The 24698-nt window shown below is 32.6% G+C and overlaps 2 protein-coding genes across 2 annotated transcripts; one reads left to right on the top strand and one right to left on the bottom strand.

Moving 5' to 3' along the window:
- The first annotated feature begins 1220 nt into the window (after nucleotides 1-1220).
- Nucleotides 1221-8934, top strand: LOC134263878 (glutarate-semialdehyde dehydrogenase-like). The gene is made up of 12 exons (XM_062746241.1): nucleotides 1221-1276; nucleotides 1716-1902; nucleotides 2505-2626; nucleotides 2938-3021; nucleotides 3399-3569; nucleotides 4501-4617; nucleotides 5122-5265; nucleotides 5505-5648; nucleotides 5999-6157; nucleotides 6594-6757; nucleotides 7209-7267; nucleotides 8039-8934. The coding sequence occupies exons 1-12, from the start codon at nucleotides 1274-1276 to the stop codon at nucleotides 8245-8247; spliced, it is 1563 nt and encodes a 520-aa protein (XP_062602225.1). The 5' UTR covers nucleotides 1221-1273; the 3' UTR covers nucleotides 8248-8934.
- Nucleotides 8935-8972: 38 nt separating this feature from the next.
- LOC134263804 (uncharacterized) lies at nucleotides 8973-21731 on the bottom strand. The gene is made up of 14 exons (XM_062746186.1): nucleotides 21687-21731; nucleotides 20520-21200; nucleotides 20113-20231; nucleotides 18935-19688; nucleotides 18506-18661; nucleotides 18303-18423; nucleotides 16827-17027; nucleotides 15704-15869; nucleotides 15424-15594; nucleotides 12652-12845; nucleotides 11340-11465; nucleotides 10951-11064; nucleotides 10029-10157; nucleotides 8973-9607 (listed from the first exon to the last, which is right to left on the bottom strand). Exons 2-14 carry the CDS (start codon nucleotides 21176-21178, stop codon nucleotides 9380-9382), a joined length of 3138 nt encoding a protein of 1045 aa, XP_062602170.1. The 5' UTR covers nucleotides 21179-21200; nucleotides 21687-21731; the 3' UTR covers nucleotides 8973-9379.
- Between the last annotated feature and the right edge of the window lie 2967 nt (nucleotides 21732-24698).

The following is a 24698-nucleotide window of genomic DNA, read 5'->3' as shown; positions in this document are numbered from 1 at the left end:
ACAGTTTCACGATTTGTATACTATAGTTTACAAACCGTTAACTATAGTTAACGATCTGATAAATATAGTTTCACAATTTGTGAAACTATGATTAACAACTCTTAACTATAGTTTACGATTGTAAACTATAGTTAACAAACGTGAATCTATGTTTATCAACAAAATCTATTGTTAACGCTGTAACAGACAGATAAACTTAAATTAACATTCGTAAACTATAGTTAACAACCGTTAAATATAGTTTTACAGATGAAAACTATACTTAACAAAGCGTTAACTATAGTTTACGGTTTGTAAACTATAGTTTACAGTCGATAAACCTAGTTTATCAATTGTGAAACTATGATTATCTCATTTTTGTGAATTTGGCGTGCCATACAATTATATTAACGCATTTTGAAAAGAAATATTTTTTGTTTGAAAGTGCGTAACTTTTCAAAGTGCGTTGTAACTCACACTCTATCATTTCATTTGCATAACTATCATACACCCTGAGTGGTGTACATCGTCGGCTCGCAAACCACGGCCATATGATCCTCTCCCATAGATATATATGCGGACTTCGGACCGTGGCTTGAGACGATGAGGGGTATACCGACAGTCCTACTGTAGCTGTTACCACCGTCATCACCGAACCTCTCGCAGTTTTGCAGATCACCATGGCAACTATTCAATCATTTGGCCTGCCGCCATATGCATGACATAGGCCCTAATGCAAATATATGACATGTATTAGAATACAATCCATTTCCAGCAGGTAAAATAACCCACTTTTTCACTTATCTCATTACATATTCATTGCCATTACACTGTCACGCGTGGAAGGTAATCTCAAGAAGTTAAGAATGGCTGGCTTATAATCCATGTCCGCTGTTTATATGAATTAAATACAACAGTTTTGTAACAAGTGAGCGTGATTTGATTTTCTCTCTCTTAGCTGTCAGTAAATGAGTATAATTAATGTACATACACGTATGATAATTATCTAACCGTCAAATGTAACTGTCACTATCATGTTTCGTATTTCCTGTCTTCTTTTTTCTGTATTTTTTCATGAAAAGCACCAATTTTAAATATATTCAATTACGATGTCGAAAACGATTAACAAACAATTAGATGTATTTGAGTTTGTCTCATTCGTGTCGCGGACCTATGTTTTAGTATGCAAAAGGGTATAACTCGAACAGGTTCGAACTATGAACTGTCGAAAGTGAAAGTAGAAACTCGACAGGGACTGTAATTTAGTACGTTCTGGAGTGTTAAAAGATAGAAAATGGTATAAAATAATGATTTAAAGCTCGTAGTTAATACTTTTTCTAAATTGAAAACATGTTTTTACGTATGCATTTCCATTTTTGTGTTGTCACGACTTGCATTCGTCTCATAATGAAAAAAGTATCTGTACAGTGTACAGTGTATATATCTGTATATAGCACAGTGAGTCACAGGACTTGAGACAATCTTACCAAATCATCGGGTTTAAAGACTGTCTTAAGTAACCTTTTGTGAAAACTATATTTGCTACATTAGTACATATTGATGAAAATCCATGTGCCATTCAAGTTTTATATTAAAACAAAATCATATATATTATAAATATGAATCGTTGCATATTTTTATTTCTAAATTAGTGTTGAGGGAAATGATTAGAAATGTTCTAATTCTAATAAATCATGCTGGTGTTTATTATATTATTTAAGTTATTTATTTTTTAGCCGATCCTGGCAATACTAAGAGTTTTCTCCTCAACATCAAGGCATCGAGTATTTTCATCCTTTCAAAAACCTATGGACAATTTAGCCCCACCTAAACCAGGAGCGAGACCTGCCAGTTCCTTTGTATGTGATAAAGCCTTCATCAATGGAGAATGGGCAGCAGCCAGTAGTGGCAAAACATTTGAAGGTTGGTATAACTGTGTAAGGAAAGTTAGACCTCATTAAAAGGATTTCCAGAGCCAACAAAGAGTAAATGCATTGACCATTGGTCAACAGGTTTAACTAGCTAGTAGAGGCCAGGAACACACACATTGAAAGATTTAATACATGAAACTATAATAAGACTTTAAAAGTCATGGAAAAGCCAATATTGTAATCAAGGAAAAGTAGGATTTTTTTCACAGAAAGATAGTGTTGATGGAATTGCAGTAAAATGGAACTGACATAACATAAATGTAGTGTACATTTCTTTTTCTTTATTTTTTACTAGAAACTGGTGTAATGTATACACTACTGGATGCTTCTTAACAGTGAAATTAAGTTACAATAAACAAAAAGATTGACACATACTTGTAGATACACATGTAATTTCTGGTAAATTGTATTGATTAAGCTCAACAAATTCTTGATTAATTTTTTTTTTATTTTTACCTCTATCTGATTTAGAGATGCCCATCTAGTATCTAGTGAAAGTACACAATTTAAATATATAGCTTTCATTGAAAGTTAATTGTTAAGCAAGTGATGGTGAATGCCTTTGCTAACAATTATAACGTGACTTTAATTCAGTTGTGAACCCTGCTAATGGTAAAGTTATCGGCTCCGTGCCAGATATGGATGCCACAGACACCGACAGAGCCATCAAAGTGGCTTACAAAGCATTCCAGAGCTGGAAGGAAACTACCGCAAAAGTAAGATAACATTAAAAGTATTTAACATATATACGAAGGCTATTCAAAAAGTTTGTAGACTTTTTTCTCTGCACGATGATTGCCCTTGGTGTTAAAAAAATTAAAAGGAAATCTATGAAATATTTGTTCGATCTTCTATTTTGATGCATTAAGGTACATACGTATAGTGGTGATTTTGGTCGATAGAAGAGAATGATGCATACAAGTGTATATGTCATGTATACATTTTATATAAGCTACATTCTACTTGTATTAAATGAAATGTTTTTGATACATTTTTATTATGTGATTTTATGTTTTATGAACTTCAGGAGAGGAGCATTTTGCTGAGAAAATGGGCAAATTTGGTCAGTGAGAACATTGATGAATTAGCTAAGCTTCTCACCTCAGAGATGGTAGGTTCTTTTTACCCAGTCACACATTTAAGCTTACTGTTAAAATACTTTCTTTTCAGGTTCACAATTCCATGGATTCAGATCATAATTTCTGAGCAATCCTATGTGGATTTCTTATATTGGCAGTATACATCCATAATAATCTTTTTAAAATTACTAACACTTTGACAAACCATTGCAGAATAACAATGCATTATGGAATGAAAGATGATCAAGAAATGTCTTTTTAAAATTTTATTTAATTTATGCACCCTTGCATATACATGTAACACTTTTGAATATTTAATGTTAATTTTTTTAATAGTTTGGAAATGAAGAGTTAATGAGACATATTGAGTTAAAATAATTGCATTTAAATTAATGATTTATCTGTGCAGGGAAAACCTCTTGCTGAGGCCAAAGGGGAGATAACTTATGGAGGTGGATTTTTGGAATTATTTGCCGAAGAGTGTAAGCGTGTGGAAGGGAATATAATTCAGACTCACATCAAATCACGGCGACTTCTTGTCCTGAAGCAGCCAATCGGAGTTTCTGGAATGATTACACCAGTAAACTTTTTTTATTGCCATATTTTGGATATTTCATTTCTTTCTTGTAAAATTACATGACCTTGTAGAAGATAAAAATAATATTAATAGTGCAATATATGTTTCATCTGAGACAGTGAAAATCTATTTAGAGTGGTGAAATATATAAATGTTTTCCTCAAAAACAATTTAGCAAGAAAATGCAATTACAGTATATTGAAAGCATGTCTTTATGTAGTGAACAATCAAGATGGTTTTCAACATGACCCATGGCATTAGGGTGTAAAAAAAATGAGGAATTGTTTGTTTTTGATAAAATCTTTTTATAAAGCAAGAGGGCTAAATAACAGTTTTTTCAGATTAATATGCAGCATCCAAAGACCTGTACATTTAAGTTTTTCATCTTATTGCACCTTCAATTATAAGCTTGAGCCACAAAATGGTCTGAATTTTATTGGAAGGTATGAAAAGAAATCTTAAAAAGCATTTATTTGATTTTGAAGAAATAGATAATGATAAGCTGAGTCGGTAGAGATGCCCCATAACATAATTATAATGGAGTACAGGATTTCATTTAATTTGAGATGGGGGTGTGGGGGATTTACAGTATATGACTAAGATGAACATTATAATCTCAATTTATTATGGAATTCATTATGTAATAATTAATTTTTTTTTCACAGTATTGTAATTAATACTGATAAAATATTTTGTAAAACAAGAGTTATGGATTAAGATTCAAAGTTAACAAAGTTCTGGCTCATAATAAATCAATCTACTGTATTGGGAGAATTACTGATAATTTGTCAAATGTAAAAAATTTTAAGCAGGTAAAATACTTGTAACATATACTGAAACATATAATTATATTGATAACATATTATTATATACATGTATTAACCATGTTATATATTGAATAATGTAAAATATAAATCTTATGCATTCTTTGCAGTGGAATTTCCCCAATGCCATGATCACTAGAAAGGCAGGTGCAGCCATAGCAGCAGGTTGTACCGTGGTACTGAAACCAGCAGAGGACACACCATACTCAGCACTGGCCCTCTGTGATGTAAGTAGGGGAATCAGTTAAAATGCCGTACTCAGCACTGGCTCTCTGTGATGTAAGTACGGGAACCAGTTAAAATGCCGTACTTAGAACTGGTGGCCCTCTGTGATGTAAGTAGGGGAACCAGTTAACATCTGACCTGCTCTGGTTCTCTGCACTGGCTGTGTGATGTAAGCAGGGGAACCAATTTACATGCTGTATTCAGCACTGGCTTTCTTTGATGTTAAGTAAGGGAACCAGTTATTTAACATCTGACCTGTTCTGGGTCTCCTGTCGTATGCAGTTGATGATGTAATTATCTAATATACATATAAATCAGCCATATGAATTCTACCTTTTCACCAGATTATGGTAATCATTATGATCACTTGTTCAGTAAGAGAAAGAAAATGGACTGGCATATTGGACTGATACAATAATAACGTCGATCAAGTAGAGGAATAATTCGAAAAAAAAATTATTAACATATATATAGACCTCTTTGACAGCTTTGTATATTTCTTACAGTTGGCCAAGGAGGCTGGAATTCCAGCAGGTGTGCTCAATGTTGTTACCAGTTCCCGTAACAATGCTGCCCAGGTTGGAAAAACCATATGTGAGAGCCCTCTAGTGACCAAAATGTCATTTACTGGATCAACTTTTGTGGGCAAGGTAATGAATAGAATTTAGGTCAAGGAGCTTGAACAGTCATGATAACAAAGTGTTTTTTTTTTACATGAGTCCCTACCTTGTGATGGACAAGAAAAGGAATTCAAAGCAAATTTTTTAAAGAATAAAAAGTCTAAACAATATATGAAAAGTATAACTAAGTTTTATGCACGATTGCAGTTCTTGTTTAGTTGACTTTTCAAATGTTTTAAATGTAATCTGTTATTTCCCCATTTTTGCAGCTACTACTCCAGCAGTGTGCCTCCACAGTAAAGAAGGTCTCCCTGGAGTTGGGGGGTAATGCACCATTTATCGTGTTTGAGAGTGCAGATGTGGACGCAGCAGTTCAAGGAGCCATAGGAGCAAAATTCAGGTGTTCTGGACAGGTAACTCTTGGTTGTTTTATACCCTATGGTGATCATCAGTGCCTAATATGTTTCAGATTGCTTCAGAATATATTTGCCTTATTAGCTGTAGAAATCAATTTTTATTTTTCCCTTCATTGCACAACACCTCTGAATGACCAATAATTCTAGAATGTGTCAACCTACAGATAACATTCCAGTATTTTAGTGTTAAGTATTTAAAGGACAAGGGGAAAATTTAAAAAAGAAATAGTCATGCTATTGTAGAATGAAATATTTATCTTAATTTGAATTTTAACAAAGAAAGGGAATAGGTTTTTACACTCATCTGTTAATACAGATGACAGATGTATATTCTGCTTTTGTTGTAGACTTGTGTCTGTGCCAACAGAATTTTCGTCCATGAGAGTATTTATGATGAATTTGTTAAGAAGATGGCAGCCGTAGTAGAGAAGGACTTAAAGGTGGGAGATGGGATCGATCCTGCTACAACCCAGGGTCCTCTTATCAACAAGAAGGCTGTCGAAAAGGTAGGGTGAATCAAGTGTCCACTCAAACATCCTTCCTAAGATGTAAATGTAATGGTTTGGGTCATAAATATTAATCTGGGTAACTCAGTCAGTAGAGCGTTTGGCTAGTGATATAGGGGTCCCGTGTTGGATTTCCAGTTCAGCCATATTTTCTCCTGTTCTGAAACAAAACTGGTGCCATGACCAGGATTCAAAGCTGGGTTGTATAAATAATCAATTTAATATTTATTTATTTATATGTATTTTTCTTTTAGGATTCGAGTTATAGGGGATAAATTACATAGATAAAAAAGTTATATTGAGTCCTAAATGACTTTCACATATTCTCTAAATATTGGAGTTAAAGATTACTAAGGGCCAACAGCATATCAAATCCTCAATATATTATGAATAAACCTCAGTATGCAGTCTAATGTATTGTTTTAACTGAATCCAGATCGAGGCTCATGTTCAGGATGCTGTCAGTAAAGGGGCAAAGGTCGTATGTGGCGGGAAAAGCAAGGGAGGTAACTTTTTCGAGCCAACCATTCTAACAGGAGTCACCAATGATATGAGATGTGCTAAAGAGGAAATATTTGGACCGATCGCTGGCATCATCAGGTATGTCTCTGATAAGTGACACATTCTATTATTTGGGGTCTTTTGAGCTACATCCTGATTATCAGGGGGCCCTTTATTAGTGTTATTGTCAAATTGAAACACATCAAAGTACACTGTGAACAATAGGGCAAATAACTGATGGGCATAACAAATTATGTGATATAACTAAGTTCAGTCTTATTTTGTATCTTCATAAACGCCTTCACATTGAGGCATGTACTTTTATTCTCAAAACAGAACCTGGTTCAGTTATCAGGACAAGTTAACACCTCATTATTTCTTCAAAGGAGGTGCAAATTATTTATAATAATTCTATATTAAAGTCCAAATCCATCAACAAAGTACATTTTCACATGCATTCTTAGTTTCTCACTATGTTTTGTAGTTCTATTTATTTAATAATATTGAGGAGCTCTCTCTCTCTTTTTATGCATTTAAAATATTTTTAAAGGTTTAAAACTGAAGAGGAAGTAGTTGGTCTAGCAAATGCTACAACATCTGGGCTAGCAGGTGAGAATTGATTAAAAAAAACTATGTAATAATTACCAAATCAAAGCTTATAGCTGAAATATGAAGGTAAACAGGAAAATCTGAATTTTCTGTTACCATTATATAAATATATCCCTTTGATGAGGTCTATTCATAGATATATCGACTTCACAGAAAAGCATATCAGATATGCTTTTCTGTGAAGTCGATATATCTATGGATTGACCGAATTAAAGGGCTTCACTTGTTAATATATTATTTTTTATAGAAAGTGAAAAAAATTAGAAGATAATGGGAACAAGCCATAAGTTTTTCTCTTGTCTTTTTAAACACTTAGAGGCTATAGATCAAAATTAATTTAGGCTGTTTTATGTAATTGTTTTTCCTTTATATTGATAGAGTAATTTAGGGAATTGAATAATTTAAAAGGTGCATTTGTTTTATAATGTTTTGTACTGATTTTTGAAAAAAAAATTATCCCTAATATATTTTAATATAAAATATATCCTTATTCAAGGCACTGTTACGTCTTACCAATTACTGTATTACGGAACATCAGAAATATAAATGGAAGTTCAAGTTTATTTTTCTTTTCTGCATTATCTGTTTCTTACAGAAATTATTAATTTTCCGTTTTTAGAAACATCAAGTCGATATGTATTTCAGAATCTATAATTAGTAACACAAGTCTTTATGATGTTATATACTTGATCATATAATCAAGTTTGGGCCAATCAGAGAGCTTGGAATAAATGAGAAAAATAATATAACAACTTGTTTCTTTATATTTAGGTTACTTCTACTCCCGAGACCTTAGCCAGATATGGAGAGTTGCCGAGCGTCTGGAGTCGGGCATTGTGGGGGTCAATGAGGGGGTCCTTTCTGTCCCTGACGCACCGTTTGGGGGGTGGAAGGAGTCGGGCCTAGGAAGAGAGGGGGGACGTTATGGTATTGAGGAGTATCTGGAGATAAAATACGTTTGTATGGGGGGTCTACAGTAAATATCTAGCAGGAAAAGTTTATATTAGTCTGGGCTGTAAAAAATGTACATTTGAGAGGAGGAGTTATTTTTAGGGATATGTTTTGCAACAGAAATGTGATTGTTATTAAATGATCTGTCATCATATTTAATGATTTTATTTTCATTTCTTCCAATGGAATGAAATATATTTGTTATTTGACTGTGTCAAAAGCTTTTTTCTTTCCCATCTTTTAAAAAAAATAATTATATAAAAAATGAATGGAGATAATGATTTCCTGTTTTGGAAAAAGAGGGGTCTAGTGGTACTGCTGCAGTCCATAAAAGTGATTTATTTAGTCATAGAAAATACTTTGTTGTTACTTTATTATATTGTTCTTTGAGATGCATTATATCTGCTTTTTATTATCAATTCAAGAATTATCCGAAAATATACAAATACAACGTTTAAACATTATTATTAACCAATTTTTTTCAGGAACCCCAAAGAGTATATTAATTTCACTTGAATATTTACTGATTTTAACAAAATGAGTATGATTGTTAAATAAATCTTTGATCAATATGATCAGGGACCTATATAATGTTTAATGTTACATGTATGTAGCTGGATTGTTATTATCTTTTTTATCATGTTACATGTGTTAAACATAAAAAGAAATTTTATGCCATACAATTATGGATTTAAGGAATAAAATTACAAAACAGTTGCATTTTTAAAATTGTATAAGTAAAAAAAAAAGCAAATATATGCAAACATCGAAAAACGGGACAGTGGGGTATAAAACATGTACATTAATAAGTAATAAATAATTTTAAATAAACAAAAACAGACACTGTAATGTTTCTGATTACAATTTCAAATGAACCTTTACACTAGTTAATCACAGATATCTCAATTGTTCTCACATTTTATTGTAATGCTCATAAAGGGGCAAGCATTACTGGATTATTGAAATAGTCTGAATGCTTTATGATAAGTTGTGAATGAAATAAATAATAGTTACATATATTTGATTTTGACTAGACTAAACAAAGGCCCCCTTTAAGCGAATGCAGCAGTGCCTCCAAAAATGAAAATGCTTCTCTTGAATATCATTTTTCAGTAGAAAATACATGTTGATCGGGGTATATACAAATGTCATGTAGAAATCTTATGTAGAGCTGCCTTTTCTGGTGATAGAACGTCGGACTTCATGGGAAGCCCGTGTTAATAGAGACAAATTAGAGTCTTCCGCCCAGTCCCTCCACTGATCCGTGGCTCGTAGCTCCTTCCTGATCCAAATAGAAAGTAGACACAGATCGCACAATTTATCTGAGAGTAGATTCTGATATGTTTTGATTTTTTGGCAATCCTTCAGTGTAATTGTACCCAGCAGCATCTAATTAGAAATAATATATTTTGGATTAGAAAATAATTAAGTTTTATATTGTTCCATACAAAAAATAACTGTACATGAACATGTTAACTATAATAAAAAAAGAAAACAAGTCTTTCGAATCATTATAATACAGTTAATACGTACATATGTACATACTCCATTTTTAAAAATTATATTACGGGTTTCATTGTATATATTGCTACATTTTTATTTTCAAAACTTGAAAAAATTCCTTGGAATACAATTTTAGGATCTGTTATAAGAATATACTATTTAAAATCGAACTAATCAATAATCAATTAACAAATTAATTAATGCACGACATTTGCTATTAATGTAAGTATGTTGTGGGATGAATGAATTTCGAACTATGCAAATATTGTTCAACAGACTTCTCATGATGGTAAGATAATACATGTACCTCTTCTAGTCGTTTTGAAATGAAGTCGACGCGATTCACAATCTCCTCACATTTCATTAGACGTCTGCTCTGAAAGCTATTTGATATTGGAGGTAGTGAGATGTAAATGTTCTCCAAAAGATTTAATGTCTGAAAGAAAAAAGCATAGGTTTTACAGAATGCTTAGCGATGAACTTTAGCCATTTGACTTCATTGTTTATTGGTTTCTGGATATCCCCAATCTTTCCATATTAGGCTATTTACTCCATTTTCCCATGTCAATGATTTCTGACCCCCGCCCCGTATACTTAGTACTTGGAGCGGAATGGTTCAGAGGCGCTTCGCTTAGAACAACGACTTACTTGAAATGTAGTACTCTTTTTAGAGAAGTAGGCAAAAGCCTGTCCACTTCTCTAAAGAAAATAGAAATATGGTTTAAACCAAGATTTGATCTTGTGTAGCATAGTTTAGATTGTTACATTATCCCAAGGTTTTCAATGTCATTTCCCACTTTTCCCCTTCTATCTTCTTCCTTGATAATGAAGAGACTATCACAAACGAACTATTCTGATATACTCAAATAACATTTGCCTACAACGAAATGGACATCGTACCATTGGTTTGAAAGTTTCTATTTTTAAAAAGGTCATTTGCATTCTTCCCAATTTAAGTCCACACGGTTATTTCTTACAAGTAGTCGTTTGCTTTTTCACTATTGTTTATAAAGAACACACCGTGGATTGTACACCAGCTGCCTGATCGACATACCATTCTCCGTACAATGACGAGTTGCCCAGTTAGACTACGGATTATATTTAAAGTACGTACAAAAAGACTCTTGAAATGTGACTGTCACATAATACTTCATTTTAAAGTTCTGAAATAATAAAAAAAAACTTTAAAAAAGACACATTTTGCTTTTGTACAACACAATATTGTTTACCTTGATAAACAAATTCAAGTGCCGGAATTCGGCCACTTTTGCAGTAGCTTTATCTTGTAGTTTCCCAGGATGTCTTTCAGCAGTCTTTTCAAAATCCACCTCTTCCATTTTGTACTGTATTCCAAGTAAAAGAAATAAGGTTTCTGTAGACTTTATATCCAATTTAAATAAACCTAAAAATGATTGTTACGATATCAGCTATTACAACGTAATCGAACCAAAATTGATTTATGCTAATAAATTTCAGCATTAAATTTATGCATGTTAACTGTTAAAAACTGTTAAAAAAAATCACATGCCAGAAATTCACTTCTTTACACAGTTCTATCTTGTAGCTGCTTATAACCCAGTAAAAATTATCAATATAGACTCACGAATGGAATTTATACCTGAACACGTCCAAAATTTGTCCGTTTCCATTTCGTAAGTCTCCTTTGCAATAAGCGACAAGATATTGCTTTTTCAATGTAATTTGTTGGTAATTTGTAATTGATCCTGCTTGAAAATTCCACTACCTATACAGAAACGAAAAAAAAATCATAGATGTACTCATCTAGAAAAGAAAAAAAATGTTCAGGACGTCTATTTATTTATCAAAATTATAATTACAATTTAATTTATTAAAAACTTATGGAAATGTTTTGTGCACGGATAATTCTTGGCCTATTGCATTTTTTCTCACACTAAAATTAAAGGCAAAAAAACGAGTTTGAAATAAGTCGTAAAAAATACGATCTAATAATATTATTATTATTATCATATAAATGGTGCCTGTTTTGGAGGGTAACAGTTGAAATTGACACCCCAAGGAAAACCATTGTCAACCGACGCGTCAGCGGAGGTTGACAATGGTTTTCCGAGGGGTGTCAATTTCAACTGTTACCCTCCAAAACAGGCACCATTTATTTTATTATACTGAATGTCTTCTTAAATAAAGTCAGCAAAAAAAAAAATCGTCGATCATCTTTACGTTCACGTTTAGAAAGCTTTCAAACTCCTCGCTACTTCTAAAAAGATTTACTGACCTTTTTATTGTTTGTTTGATACTCTAAGAGTCTTTTATCTTATAAAGTTTCGTTATTTCTGCACTCGCAAGCATGTTTCGTCTGTCGTTTGTTGTTTTCAAGTAAGCTGCATCGGACGCAAGCTTTTATTGACGTCAAGTTTATTCCAGTTCTTTCAAACGCGCAACTGACGTTTTGAGAATTCTACGGTGAACCGTACGCACATAATATCCACGCATGTGGCATTACCGTTGTGTTACCCGTTGTCACATGCGTTGCTAAGGCTGAGGGTAATAGAACGGACTGTTAACTGCGTCTAAACCAATCAGATTTTAGTATTTAACATGAAAGTATAATTAATCTAAATGTCAACTCAAAGGCCATAACATGTGCTTTCTTCTTTCGCAAGTTTTTAAATAAGTACTTTTAAAAGTTTTAATATAGGAAATTCGGGTCGGCTACATGTATAAATAATAAAGGAGCGCTATAAAAGTTCAGTAGAATGCCAAAAGTTAATGTTGGAACAATTAAACGATCTCACACGCGTACAAACGATTTTTTTTATAACCTAGCTGAGTTTTAGGGTGATATACGTTTACAATGTATCCAGTAAAGTACCCGATACAAAAAAAGTTCAATCTTGATAATCTCTTTTTAAAATTTTTATGTCCATTACAACAAATTATTTATGGCATACCTCTTTTGAACTACCCCTGCATATGCCGTTTTTCCTGTGATCCGCCACCGGTCTTGAGCACAACCAGCAGAAAGTGTTCCCACACCTACACGTCATCATCTGACAACCCCCATTCTTGTTAATTTTCTCCTGACATCGAGGACATGACTTAACTTCGATGAGAAAACTTCTTTCGCCACCAATAGCTACGTCATCTTATTATGAAAGAAATATAATTTTTTATTATTTAATTTCAGTATTTTTGGTCCATATTGAAGATAATAAACTTACAAGGTCCATATTGAAGATAATAAACTTACAAGGTGTACTTAACAAGATATACAGTAAAAAAAATCGTAGTGAACAAGCTTATAATGATTAACTGTTATGGCAAAGTAATAATAATTCCATTCGACTTTAAAATATGTGGAACTGGATATAAGCAAAAAAAATTACAACGAAGCAAATGTTTTCGTCACTGGAACTTTGTTATTAGCGTGCTTTACAAAATATATACACTTAACAAAACTTCTAAGTATTCACTTTAATAACTGTATTTATTCAAAAACTATTTTATAGAATGGTATGGTATCTTCAAATTATTACAACAAATGAGTCTTCTCAATAATTGTAGAAAGAAAATAAAATATCACCGATCAAAACCAATTTTTCGTGACGAAGCTAAAATAAATTAATTTGTACTTTGCGGCACGTGCTTTGTGTAATTAGCAACTTTTTGTGATCAATATCAAAATTTTAAATATGGTTTCAATAAAAAAACACAAAAATTGGCAAAATAACCATTGAGATAGACAAAAGAGCCGTTGGAGTGTTGATATCTGGGCCATCCTTGCACTAGGTTTTACTCACTTTTATTTAGTGTTTAATTGCTCTTAATATTACTTTTAAAAATTAACAACCAGTATCAAAACCCATTTAAACACAAATTTTCTATAGCCTGTGTGTCATTTTTCATCGCCAATTTAACACAATTTGAGAGTTTTGGACAAAATTTAACCAAACTGGAAGTGACCTTGATCGATCTTCGTCTGAGGCCAAACTATCGCCTCACACCAGCTTAAAAGACTGTTAAATTGTCCTGAAACAATCTTAGAAACATAAAAACAAACAATTTCAATCGTATGAAAATGATATCGTATGAAAAAAGGAATCAGTGCTCGTGACAGTCTAATATCAGCTCAAGCAGTCTGAATCATCCTTTAAGCTGTGCACTTACGTGATAAACGTCCAAGGATATTGACTAAAAGGCATCTGTGTTATGATGCACTGTCAAATTCACGGATCTGAATCCAATTGAACACATTTTGGTATTTTATAAGGAATGTCAAAGCCCCTCCCCTCTCCACTCAATTTCAATAGTTTGGAAAGATCTATTTAGTGGGTGTAGCAGCAGATGGGTCAATCCCCTAGGGGTACATGGTATCCAACAGCAAAAGGTGTTTTGCAGAAATTATAGCGAGTGGTTGTCTTACTCCATAGATATTTTTTGAGTGAATTTTTATTTTGAGGGTAAATCATTTCCTTGACACTTTGCTTAAAATTCTGACGAGATATTTACATAAAATTTATGCAACATCGAACTGAAATATGCTTCATTAACCATGATTTAAAGAAATTATTCATTGTATGCATTTGTTCTTTAAAACTTAAAAAATGTTAGGTGAACACTTATAAGTTTAGTTCAGTGTATATAATAATATATATCCATCATTTTTATACATCAAATTCTACAAAAAGTGCTATATTGATATTACACTTTTAAAAAAATTAACAATTCAATTACGTCGAGAAACGTTAACTTGTTTAAAAAAACGATTAAACTGCATGGGGTTCTGAATGAAAAAACAACTATCAAAAAGCATGATAAAACATAACAATAAGAGCATTGTTTGAAGAGTGATATTCAAAGCAAATATAGTATAACACTCAGTATAATATACCACTAATAATAACTATTGTAGATGAGAATAAAACTTTAAAATTTCATCGCAATATTAATCATAAAACAATTTAATTTCCTGGGGTGACAATTTTTATTATTATACTTTCATGTTAAATACTAAAATCTGATTGGTTTAGACGCAGTTAACAATCCGTTCTATTACCCTCAGCCTTAGCAACGCATGTGGCAACGGGTAACACAACGGTAATGCCACATGCGTGGATATTATGCGCGTACGATTCACCGTAGAATCCTCAAAACGTCAGTTGCTCGTTTGAAAGAACTGGAATAAACTTGACATCATTAAAATCTTGCATCCGATGTAGCGTACTTGAGAACAACAAACGACAGACGAAACATGCTTGCGAATGCAGAAATAACGAAACTTTATATGATAAAAGACTCTTAGAGTATCAAACAAACAATAAAAAGGTCAGTAAATCTTTTTAGAAGTAGCGAGTAGTTTGAAAGCTTTCTAAACGTGAACGTAAAGATGATGGACGATTTTTTTTTGCTGATTTAATTTGAGAAGACATTCAGTATAATAAAATAAATGGTGCCTGTTTTGGAGGGTAACAGTTGAAATTGCCACCCCTTGGAAAACCATTGTCAACCTCTGCTGACGCGTCGGTTGACAATGGTTTTCCTTGGGGTGTCAATTTCAACTGTTACTCTCCAAAACAGGCACCATTTATATAATGTACCTTTCAACTCATACATGCAAATTTTTTTGATATGTAATAAAAAATGAATGAATTTCAAACAAAAATGGAATTCGAACTTTTCATTCGCCCTATTTTAATATTAATAATATACGGTATTGAGAATACCTATGACGTGGTCCGATATTTTGTGGTAGGCCCGTGCTTGATGACAGGTGGCTGGCCAGTGAGGAGGTTGTTGACAATCAACACAGAATTCCGATTTACATACACACGTCACTTCCCGCCGCTCAGACAGAGATTTAAGGCGCTCAGTTCCCGCAAACTTTGCAATTTTGTCTAAAATGGAGTTAATAAAATTACAGAGCGTTCATACATGTTCTACAAATCAAATACACTTGGTCTAACTGAAAATCTCATACAGATACAAAAACTTATTAATGCTTACCTGAAACAGAAACGATCTTGCCACATTTGAGATTTGGACACCACTTCCAAATCTCGCGAGACATAACCATTCTCTTTCTATGCCTCTCTCTCCAAGAACGGTATAAGTGGCACGAGACCAAGTACAAAATCATTATTTCGTCTATAATACTATCACAGTCATTTGCCTAGAAATGAAATAAGACGATATAACATGAATTGAATTGAACATATTTTATTGACAATTAAAGTCAAAAGGAAAAGACACAAGTTCTACTACAACTTAGATTGTCTTCTTATACATTATTACATGTAGAATATTTGTAGAAAGGAATACAAAAGGATTAAATGTAGTGCTAAAAAGTTTCCCCGTGTAAAGGTACTCGGTAACCCCATATTCAATGGCCCTGTGTTCATCGAATGGGCCCTCTAATTTCAATTTTTAGCTCTATTGGTTCGAGACCAGAAGAGCTTATCCGATAGTAATGTCCATCCGTCTGTCTGTAAACAATTTTTCAAAATGCTACTCCTCCTACAGTTTTGGTCTGATTTCAATATAACTTGGCACAAAAGTAGATTACACCAAGAAACATAAATTAGTGCATCGGTTTTGGATTTCGATGAACGGTGTTGCCATGGTTTCTAAAAATAGAAATTTCTGTAGAATTCCTTTAAAATGCTACTTCTTCTACGGCTTTGGTCTGATTTCAATATAACTTGGCACACAAGTAGACTACATTAATATACATGATTCTGTTTATTGCTGCTTGTTGCAAAGTTTCAAATCCAAGTGCCACTTTTCCTTTGTTAAACGTAGACCAGTCCAGACATCAGAGACCTCTGGTTTTTAAATAGGACAGTTAAAGTCTTTGTTAATAAATACTTAGTGAATATAAGCGGTCTTTAGTACACCGTCCATATTAGGTTCTTGTACTGGGGTCCTTAAAAATTATAACATGAAAAGTTATCGAAATTGATGCACTTCTTTAAGGATGGCCATCTGAAGTCTATACCAGTCACTGGAGTTTAAGACATACACTTGATTTTTCTAACTGGAGGGCAGAAAATCAACAAATTGCTAATTATGTAAGCAAAAATAGAACACATAAGGGATGTTAGTTTCACGAAATATATTTAGATTTTACCAAACACGTCACTTCCGTTGCTCCCTGCTCTATTTGGTTTACAATGTACTGAATTACACAGTTTCTGCAAAATATGTGTTGACATGGTAACAAAAGAAGTCCATCGTGTTGACCGCTATTTCCTACAGACGTTAAACACACAGAACAGGTGAAGGTTTTCAGACCAGTTCCATTTGTCATCTGATACGGCAGGTGTGGAGTCTGAAAAAGAAAGCAGTTAAATTCTATATGACACTTTTGTCAAATTCCGTACTACTCTTTACTATGTGAATTGCTTCAATATTTAAGGAATGACTCTAATTCTTGGCCATATTATCGATATATTATAATCTGGTTTGGGTCAGTTTACGGTTTATAATCCGCGAAGCGGATTATAAAAAAGCGTAAACTGACCCAAACCAGATTATACTCGATAATATGGTCAAGAATTAAAGTCATTCCTTATAATTTAATTTTAAAATAATTAAACAACTTTTGATGTAAAATTGTGTTGCTTTTTATAAGTTCAAATTTACCGCGTAATAATATAACCGTAGTAACGAAAGTGATTTGAAGCGAGGGGAGGTAATAACTGATACATAGATCTAGCAGCCATGATGTTTGTTTACATGAGGTAAGAACGAGTAATTGTTTAGATTTGAAGGTACATTTATTAAATCTGGAATTTTCCATGGATTCCGAGGACTGGAAATGAGGGGATTGCATGGATATGATGATTAAGCTGGTCGTCAAGGGGGTGTGTCCCCATACCAAACCAGATTATACAAAATGTTTTGCGTTCCTTTTTGGAAAACAACCAATGAGAGGCGAGAATACAAACAAAATTAAATTATTCATGTATGTATAGATTTGCAATACTCGAGGACAAATTGGAAGATCCTTCCAAATAAAACTTTTAATAAAGTTTAAAAAGGACTGCAAACATGTATCAGGTTCTAAGACTTGAGGAAGTTATGAATACCTAATGAATAGTACAATAAAGGAGTACTGTATACGGTAAACATATTTTTGCCATCGCTTTATCATTTGTATTTTTTCTTTAAAAACCGAATTAACTGAAACTTTTTTTGAATAAGTGCAAAGAAAAGAAAATATTTTGCACTCATAGATGCCAACTCTATTGTTTATTTGTATTTATTGCATTAAAATGCCGAATTGATAGAGACTTTTATAATTTGTTACATAAGCAGGTCTTCTTTCTTTCTTTCAGGTTACAAAGTATTTTTCCGTTATTGTAAAAAAAAGAGGTCACAATGGACAAAATCCGTTTAATTTTGAGGATAGAATAAACCTCGTGCATGTCTGCCGTAAAATACTTTTTCCCCTTCTGAAATTGAAATTGTAGATTAACCTCATCTTCTTGACGTTACATCTAACATATATATCATCCTGGCTGATGAAAAATAGCTCTTAGAATGTTCGAAATTGTACATTTTTCTCTTTATGGTTAATGAGATAAAAAGATGACCATCATACCTTTAGTTCTAGTTGATTTAAGCGTGACCTATAGACATGGTCAATAGTAGATACCCTGTACGTTACCGTGGTCATCCAGTCAAAAAGCGGCTTGCTCACTTTTGTTACGTAGACTGGTTTCCTAGAAATTACAGAAAAATATTTTGTTCACTTTTTTCTTGACTTATTTTTTTACTAGTTAACGCAGTTGATTCAACACTCACTCCTCTGTTAAATGTTGTTCCTCTTTGACTATGCTCTTTGAAAGATTGTAGAATTCCCAAAGAGAAAATGGCGATGAACCACAGCTAGAAAGATACGCTGTTATTTTCTCATTCAATGTATTCCATAAGATTTCATTTTCGGCATATATTTTCAATCTGAAGAAAAAGAAATAATCAATTTGTCTGCATTTCCACAGGGGCAATGTGTTGTCTATAAAATATTCCTATGCACTTTTGAACATCCTAGTAGCTACCCCAACTAAAGCGGACTTAAGGTATCAACTGTTTCTTTTTAATCATGGGTACTTTGCGTTTATGCAAATTATCACTCAAACAACTCGATTGATCACCTCATGAAACCAAAAAGATAGACATTTATTTCTTAAATGATTAATAAATAATTCGAAAGATACTGAATCCTTATCTTACCTGTAGATACCTGTGCGTTGTGTAGTATCATGCACCACTGATTTCGTGGATTCTTGCAACAGAAGCGCTGATGGAAGTTTGTCTTGTGTAAAATGTTTGGAGTTTCCGTTGATATTATGACCTAATGGAATGAATATGATGGGTGGAAAGCAACTCTCTGAAAGTTGCACAAATCTACTTCTCATAAAATCATCGAACTCAGACCTTTTCATCACACAGTTTATAAATGTTTGTGGTTCTGTATTAACATTTGTAAATGATACATTTTCTTTGGTCTCACTATTTACATCACGCTTTACATCTTCAGATTTTGCACTCGGGTACACAACATGGTCTCTTTGATCCCCAGCAGCAAGATCAGCTTTGTTATTTTTAGCTTTAAATGGATCAAATCTTTTTCTTGTCCGTTTTCCCTTTGGCCTTTTATTATTTTGCTCAACATATTTCCTCAACAGATCCTTTATGCTCACATCGAATGTCGATTTCTTTTCTAAAGACATTATTTGTTTCCCATAATTAGGAAAAGAAGTCCCCTGAACCATCATTTCTTTGTTGTCTGTAGTATCTACTTCGTAAGACTCTGAAGAGGAAGTAACTGTGTTATATCCAATCATTAAACACTCCTCTGTGTCCTTGGTGTTCCATATATGCCAGTGTTTAGTCTTTCTTCCATTCACACATCCTTTCTGTTTTGACATAGCTTTCTTCGATAGATGTTGCCTTCCTACTCGTACATTTGAGTACCGTACAAGTTCTAAAAATAATTTAAATAAAAAAAAAATTCTATTTCACGAAAAATAAAGCATTTTCTGTTGAATATATGTGTATGTACATATTAAGAAGTTCTTAAAAAATAATTGAAGCTTTTGCTAAAAAAAAAATGGATATTAAAAAAAAACACCATTGATGGCTAATGTCAAACCCGTATATTGCGCTTTTTAGACACAAGAATAAATACTAGTAAAGATTTTACTAGAAGAAGAATAACGGAATCCTAAAGGCATGAAGTATACAACCTATAACTACACCCTATACTAACATGTGGTAAATTTTGAAGTAACTAGGTTACCTCCCCATAGTAAATTAAAAATTACAAAATAAATTAATAACTTTGTCTGTTTTCCTTTCAGGATATAGACCGGACAGTATAGTTTAAGACTGTAAAGACATCGAATTACCCCGGGATCTTAAAAACATCCATTCTAAAAACCTCTGTGGTCGGAAACGTGAGGAAAATGTTGGCTTGGTGATTGTGTATCTAACTTCTGGGATTTCTCCATCCAGACCAGCTAACAACCTACACAAAAGGAAGATATAAAATTATACATAATGTGGTTCTTTGTCAACCACTCTTCAAGAAATAAGTATTTTTTTACTTTATATTTAGCTTTTATTCAAATTTGAAATGTGGTTTCGTCGCACTTAGTGAATTAAATATTTACATTTAAAATTCTTAATAAGAGCAATGTAAACGAAAAACTTTCTTTATGTAAACATTGTCTTCTGTTTTTGTAAATTAACTCTTTATTTAACCGATTCAAATTGACAAATTCATATTTTTCTAGTCATATATAAGTATCCCTACTCTTTAGTCTTGAATGGTTTTCTATTGTTGACTGCTGGCTTCTGGGATATTAATTCCGACTTTCGTTGAATTCCTAGTCGACATTTCTGATTATGCCGCCATCTTTTTCTCTCCTTTACTTGAGGCAATAAATTACCTCCCTTTCCACTCCCTACACACTTTCTTCGAAGATCTGAGAAACTGGACGGCGCGTGTTCTTTATTTGGTAGAACTACGGTAAAAGGGGCTTTGCTGTCCTGATACCTTTCACAGTCGTTCCAGTGAGGGGGTATCAGTGGGATTCTCGTCTCATCATACGTCAAAATTGTCCTTCTCTCAACGACGACTACACGCAATGTTTCCTCCCACCAAATCTTTGGCGTAGTATCGATGGTTTCGGAACATTCCCACCTTTTCCGTTTATTCAAAGAAAACAGAACACCTTCTTTGTCCTTGGTTGAGGAGTTTAAGCCACCGCCATATTGGTCTAGTTCTGGATTGTCTTGTAAACCGTCGTCCAATTCAGGTAATTCATCCTCCAGACAATCTATACCGTAAATATAATTCCTGTTGTATGTGTTAAACTCAATGTAGCCATCCCTGGAACTGTAATATCTACTGATATTCTTTTTCATGGTATTCCCCGATCTTATTCCACAGCGTTCCGTCTTGTTTACCATCCTTACATTTCCCGCTTCTTATCTGTTATGAAATAATGGCATAAATTCAATACAACTATCACAGTTTAAAATCTATATTAGCCTATTTTTAAAAGCATTATTATCAAATCACAAGTATTTTTATGAAATAAAGAGACCTAAAGATCATAATTTCGTATGATATTTAAATAAACGTTAAAGGTATAATCTAAAATAGTCATTAATTTTCCGTTTTTTTCTTATTTAAGAAGCTCCCCCATATTTATCTTATTAATCTTTAATAATCAAACAGTTAAGCAGGTTAATGAATCAAATAGAATACTACTGTATTTGTATCAATATATGAAGAGCATTAGTTGTAAAATAGGATAAGTAACCGTTCTTGATCCTTCTTTGTGAAATTTCAAACTGTATTGCGCAACTTGTACTAACTTTGAAACAGTGCTAATGTATAAAGTTTAATACTAAAAGCGAATGCACCTTTGTGCTTAATTATAGGATAATAAAATAGAAATATATTACTAAATACCTTATTTGTATGCGCCATGAAGCAGTAGATATTTTCTTCCAAATCGATTCCCTCGCCAACGGAAGGTTTGTTTATAAATACTATCCGTTACCGACCCAAGCATGCAGGCTTATACAGAGAAAATGCCGGGGAAGGGAATTTAAATATTATCGAAATGGTGAAATTGCAATGGATTTTAAATGACCGCGATCTCAGTTGCATGTGAAAGGGATATACCTCGGAAGATCTATAATCATATTCAATAGCACTACTATCAGGATTGATGTCAACAAATTGAGACTTGCGTGGACTCGTAGTTAAATGAAAATAATGCAATTTTTTTTAATTAAATTTATTTTTTTTTTAATCTGCTGGGTTCCTAAAGATTGCTCTGAAAATTCTCATAAACCCTATAAATTCATTCAATTTCACCTTATTTAAGATTTTTTTTTTCATTTCCCAAACTCCTCCTGCATAAAGGAAAAAAAAAAGATATATAAGATAATTTATACTTAAAATTTAATTTTTTTATTGTACTTTTAATGTTGTTCTAGTTTCTACCCTTTTTTTTTTTACAGTATATTCATGTATATCGGAAAAAAGCTGATTTTATAACATTAACAAAGAATATTGTATATCATATTTCCTGTTATATTTATGTTTTCCGTTAGAGCCATGCGTCTGAATATTTTTAAAGATTTGTTGTTATTATTTTTTTTCAATTTAATGTACTAGTATCCTATTTTTGAATGCAATGGACAAATGTACATTTCTAATTCAAAAGTAGTTCAAGAAAACAGATTAATTTAAGTTGCGACAAGTTTAAGCAACGTCTGGGAATGTAGGATTTTTTAAGCAGTGTTACGTGTACATGGCCATTTTTATTCTGACGACATTATCTATGTGGTTTTTGTAGACCAGGTCTTCCAACAATCTATTGGAATTCACATGGATATTAATTGCGCCCAGTTACTAGCATATCTATTTTTGTATTCATTGTTCAAAATTTTATATTACAAGTATTTGACCTTCAGCTCAATCGACGTATATATATGTATCGACGTAAAAAAAACAAATAAAAACCCTAATTATTACTTCCATTATGATGTCAACATAATATACATATATTCCGGTAAGCTTGAAATAAACGACTCCACAGAGTCTGACACATCTGTTTCATTTTTGGATCTTTTACTAAAAAAGTTTAATGATAAACATGGTGCCTAAAACTTTTCAATCGTCAACTTCCCTTACTTATGCACCAATGTACCCTTATCACCTGCATATTGGGTTTTATATTTCTCAATTAAATATATAGATATGCCAGAGTATGACACAGGTATGCTTAACCTACAAACAATTTCTAAAACGAGGTAAGTTATTGACAAACAGCTGATGAAACAAGCATATCAGCAGTCTCCTTTAATACAAACTCATACAAACTTATTCAAGACCTCTTTTCAGTACTCAGGTGTACATCTATGGAATAAACTTCCACAATACATTAGACTCTCTCAATCTTTACAAGCATTTAAACGTAATGTAGAAAATTACATTATCAGCTGTCGCTCAATTATTTGAGCATATGTTTATGATTGTCATATTTCTGTATTGTCATATTTCTGTACATGGACACTGTATTCACAATTTGTGATTGTAATCCCTATAATATAATGAATAATTGTATCTTGTATCTTTTGTAATTGATGTATAGAGGGCCCTGGGGAAGAATAGTGCATGCACTAACCAGGTTACCTTCTTTAAATAAAGTTTTTTTTATTATTATTATTATTATTATCGATACAATGACTTTTTCAGCAAATACAATTCATCATTAAAACAAACGGTGACTGACATTTTTCATACTTCTTGTTAAGCCTCTATTTACACATTGAATTGCCGGCGTATTTTCTCGTTACTTTCATGAAAAGGAGCGCATGTTGTGACCGGTTGGCAGAATACTCACTCCTCCATGTCACCTGATCACATCTTTGATGTTTCAGAGGTCCTTGTTACTCCACGCCATAATTTGTGTTGTTTAATGGACTTTTGAGCTAAAATACTGTTCGTCATCTCAACATATTTCATAGAAGTATTCAATTAAAACTGTGTTGAATTAAAAAAAAAAACATTGTTTATATTTATTATTTTAAAAACGTATATATATTTTTTTTTTGAATAAAAATAATTAATCTTCCAAATTATGTTTCGGAGAGTTTTTAGGTATTCATTGTAAAGCAAAAAAGAACATGATTTATTGCACCTGCGAAATTCAGTTGCTATTATTTTTATTGTTTAAGCAACTGTACTCCAGTTGAATGTAGACTGACATTTTTCATATAAGATGTTCAGCTAATAAGTGCGAGACGAATCCCCAAGATTTCAAACATCATACATATATAGTTTCCAAATGAATTAAGGTTATTGTTCCTCTGATTAAAGAATTGATTTTCCTTTTTTATCAATGACTATGACTTATAAAATTCGCGAGTTTACATTTCAATAACCTAAAAAGTTAATATTTGTTTTGATCGAATTAAGCCAATCAAACTATCAAACTTGATTTCATGTAGAGCATCTCGCAAGTAAAAGCATTTGTGCACAAATGACACATATCTTCATGTAAATTGCTTAGTACAAAGAGGTGTTTAAAAATTCTGTTTACCCTGAGTTTTAAAAAAAATGACGCAGTAATTTCAATGAATTCTAAGTAAAGGACAAAATCAGTAGCTCTCCACCTACAAGTGGTGGCGTCTCCATATGAGTGAAAAATTCTCGAGAGGGACATTAAACAATACACAATAAAAAATTTTTTAACTTAACCAAAGAAAAACTCTCAGAATTTTAAAATTATATTGATAATGATTTTTGGAAAGATGTTATAAAATCTCTTATAATTGTTAAAAAGGATTCTTTGAGTGCTACAGATTACTTATATACTGATATTAGAAATTTTGTTGATATTAAAAAATGGAGTTTTTACACGACTTGGGTGGAAAAAGGTTTTAAAGTACTGAAAGACTTGTTGTCAGA

Source organism: Saccostrea cucullata, unplaced genomic scaffold (genome assembly GCF_032062105.1).
Source record: "Saccostrea cucullata isolate Sc308-1 unplaced genomic scaffold, CSIRO_AGI_Scuc_v1 ctg4952, whole genome shotgun sequence".
NCBI lineage: Eukaryota > Metazoa > Mollusca > Bivalvia > Ostreida > Ostreidae > Saccostrea > Saccostrea cuccullata.
This window is presented reverse-complemented; position numbering and strand designations above follow the sequence as displayed.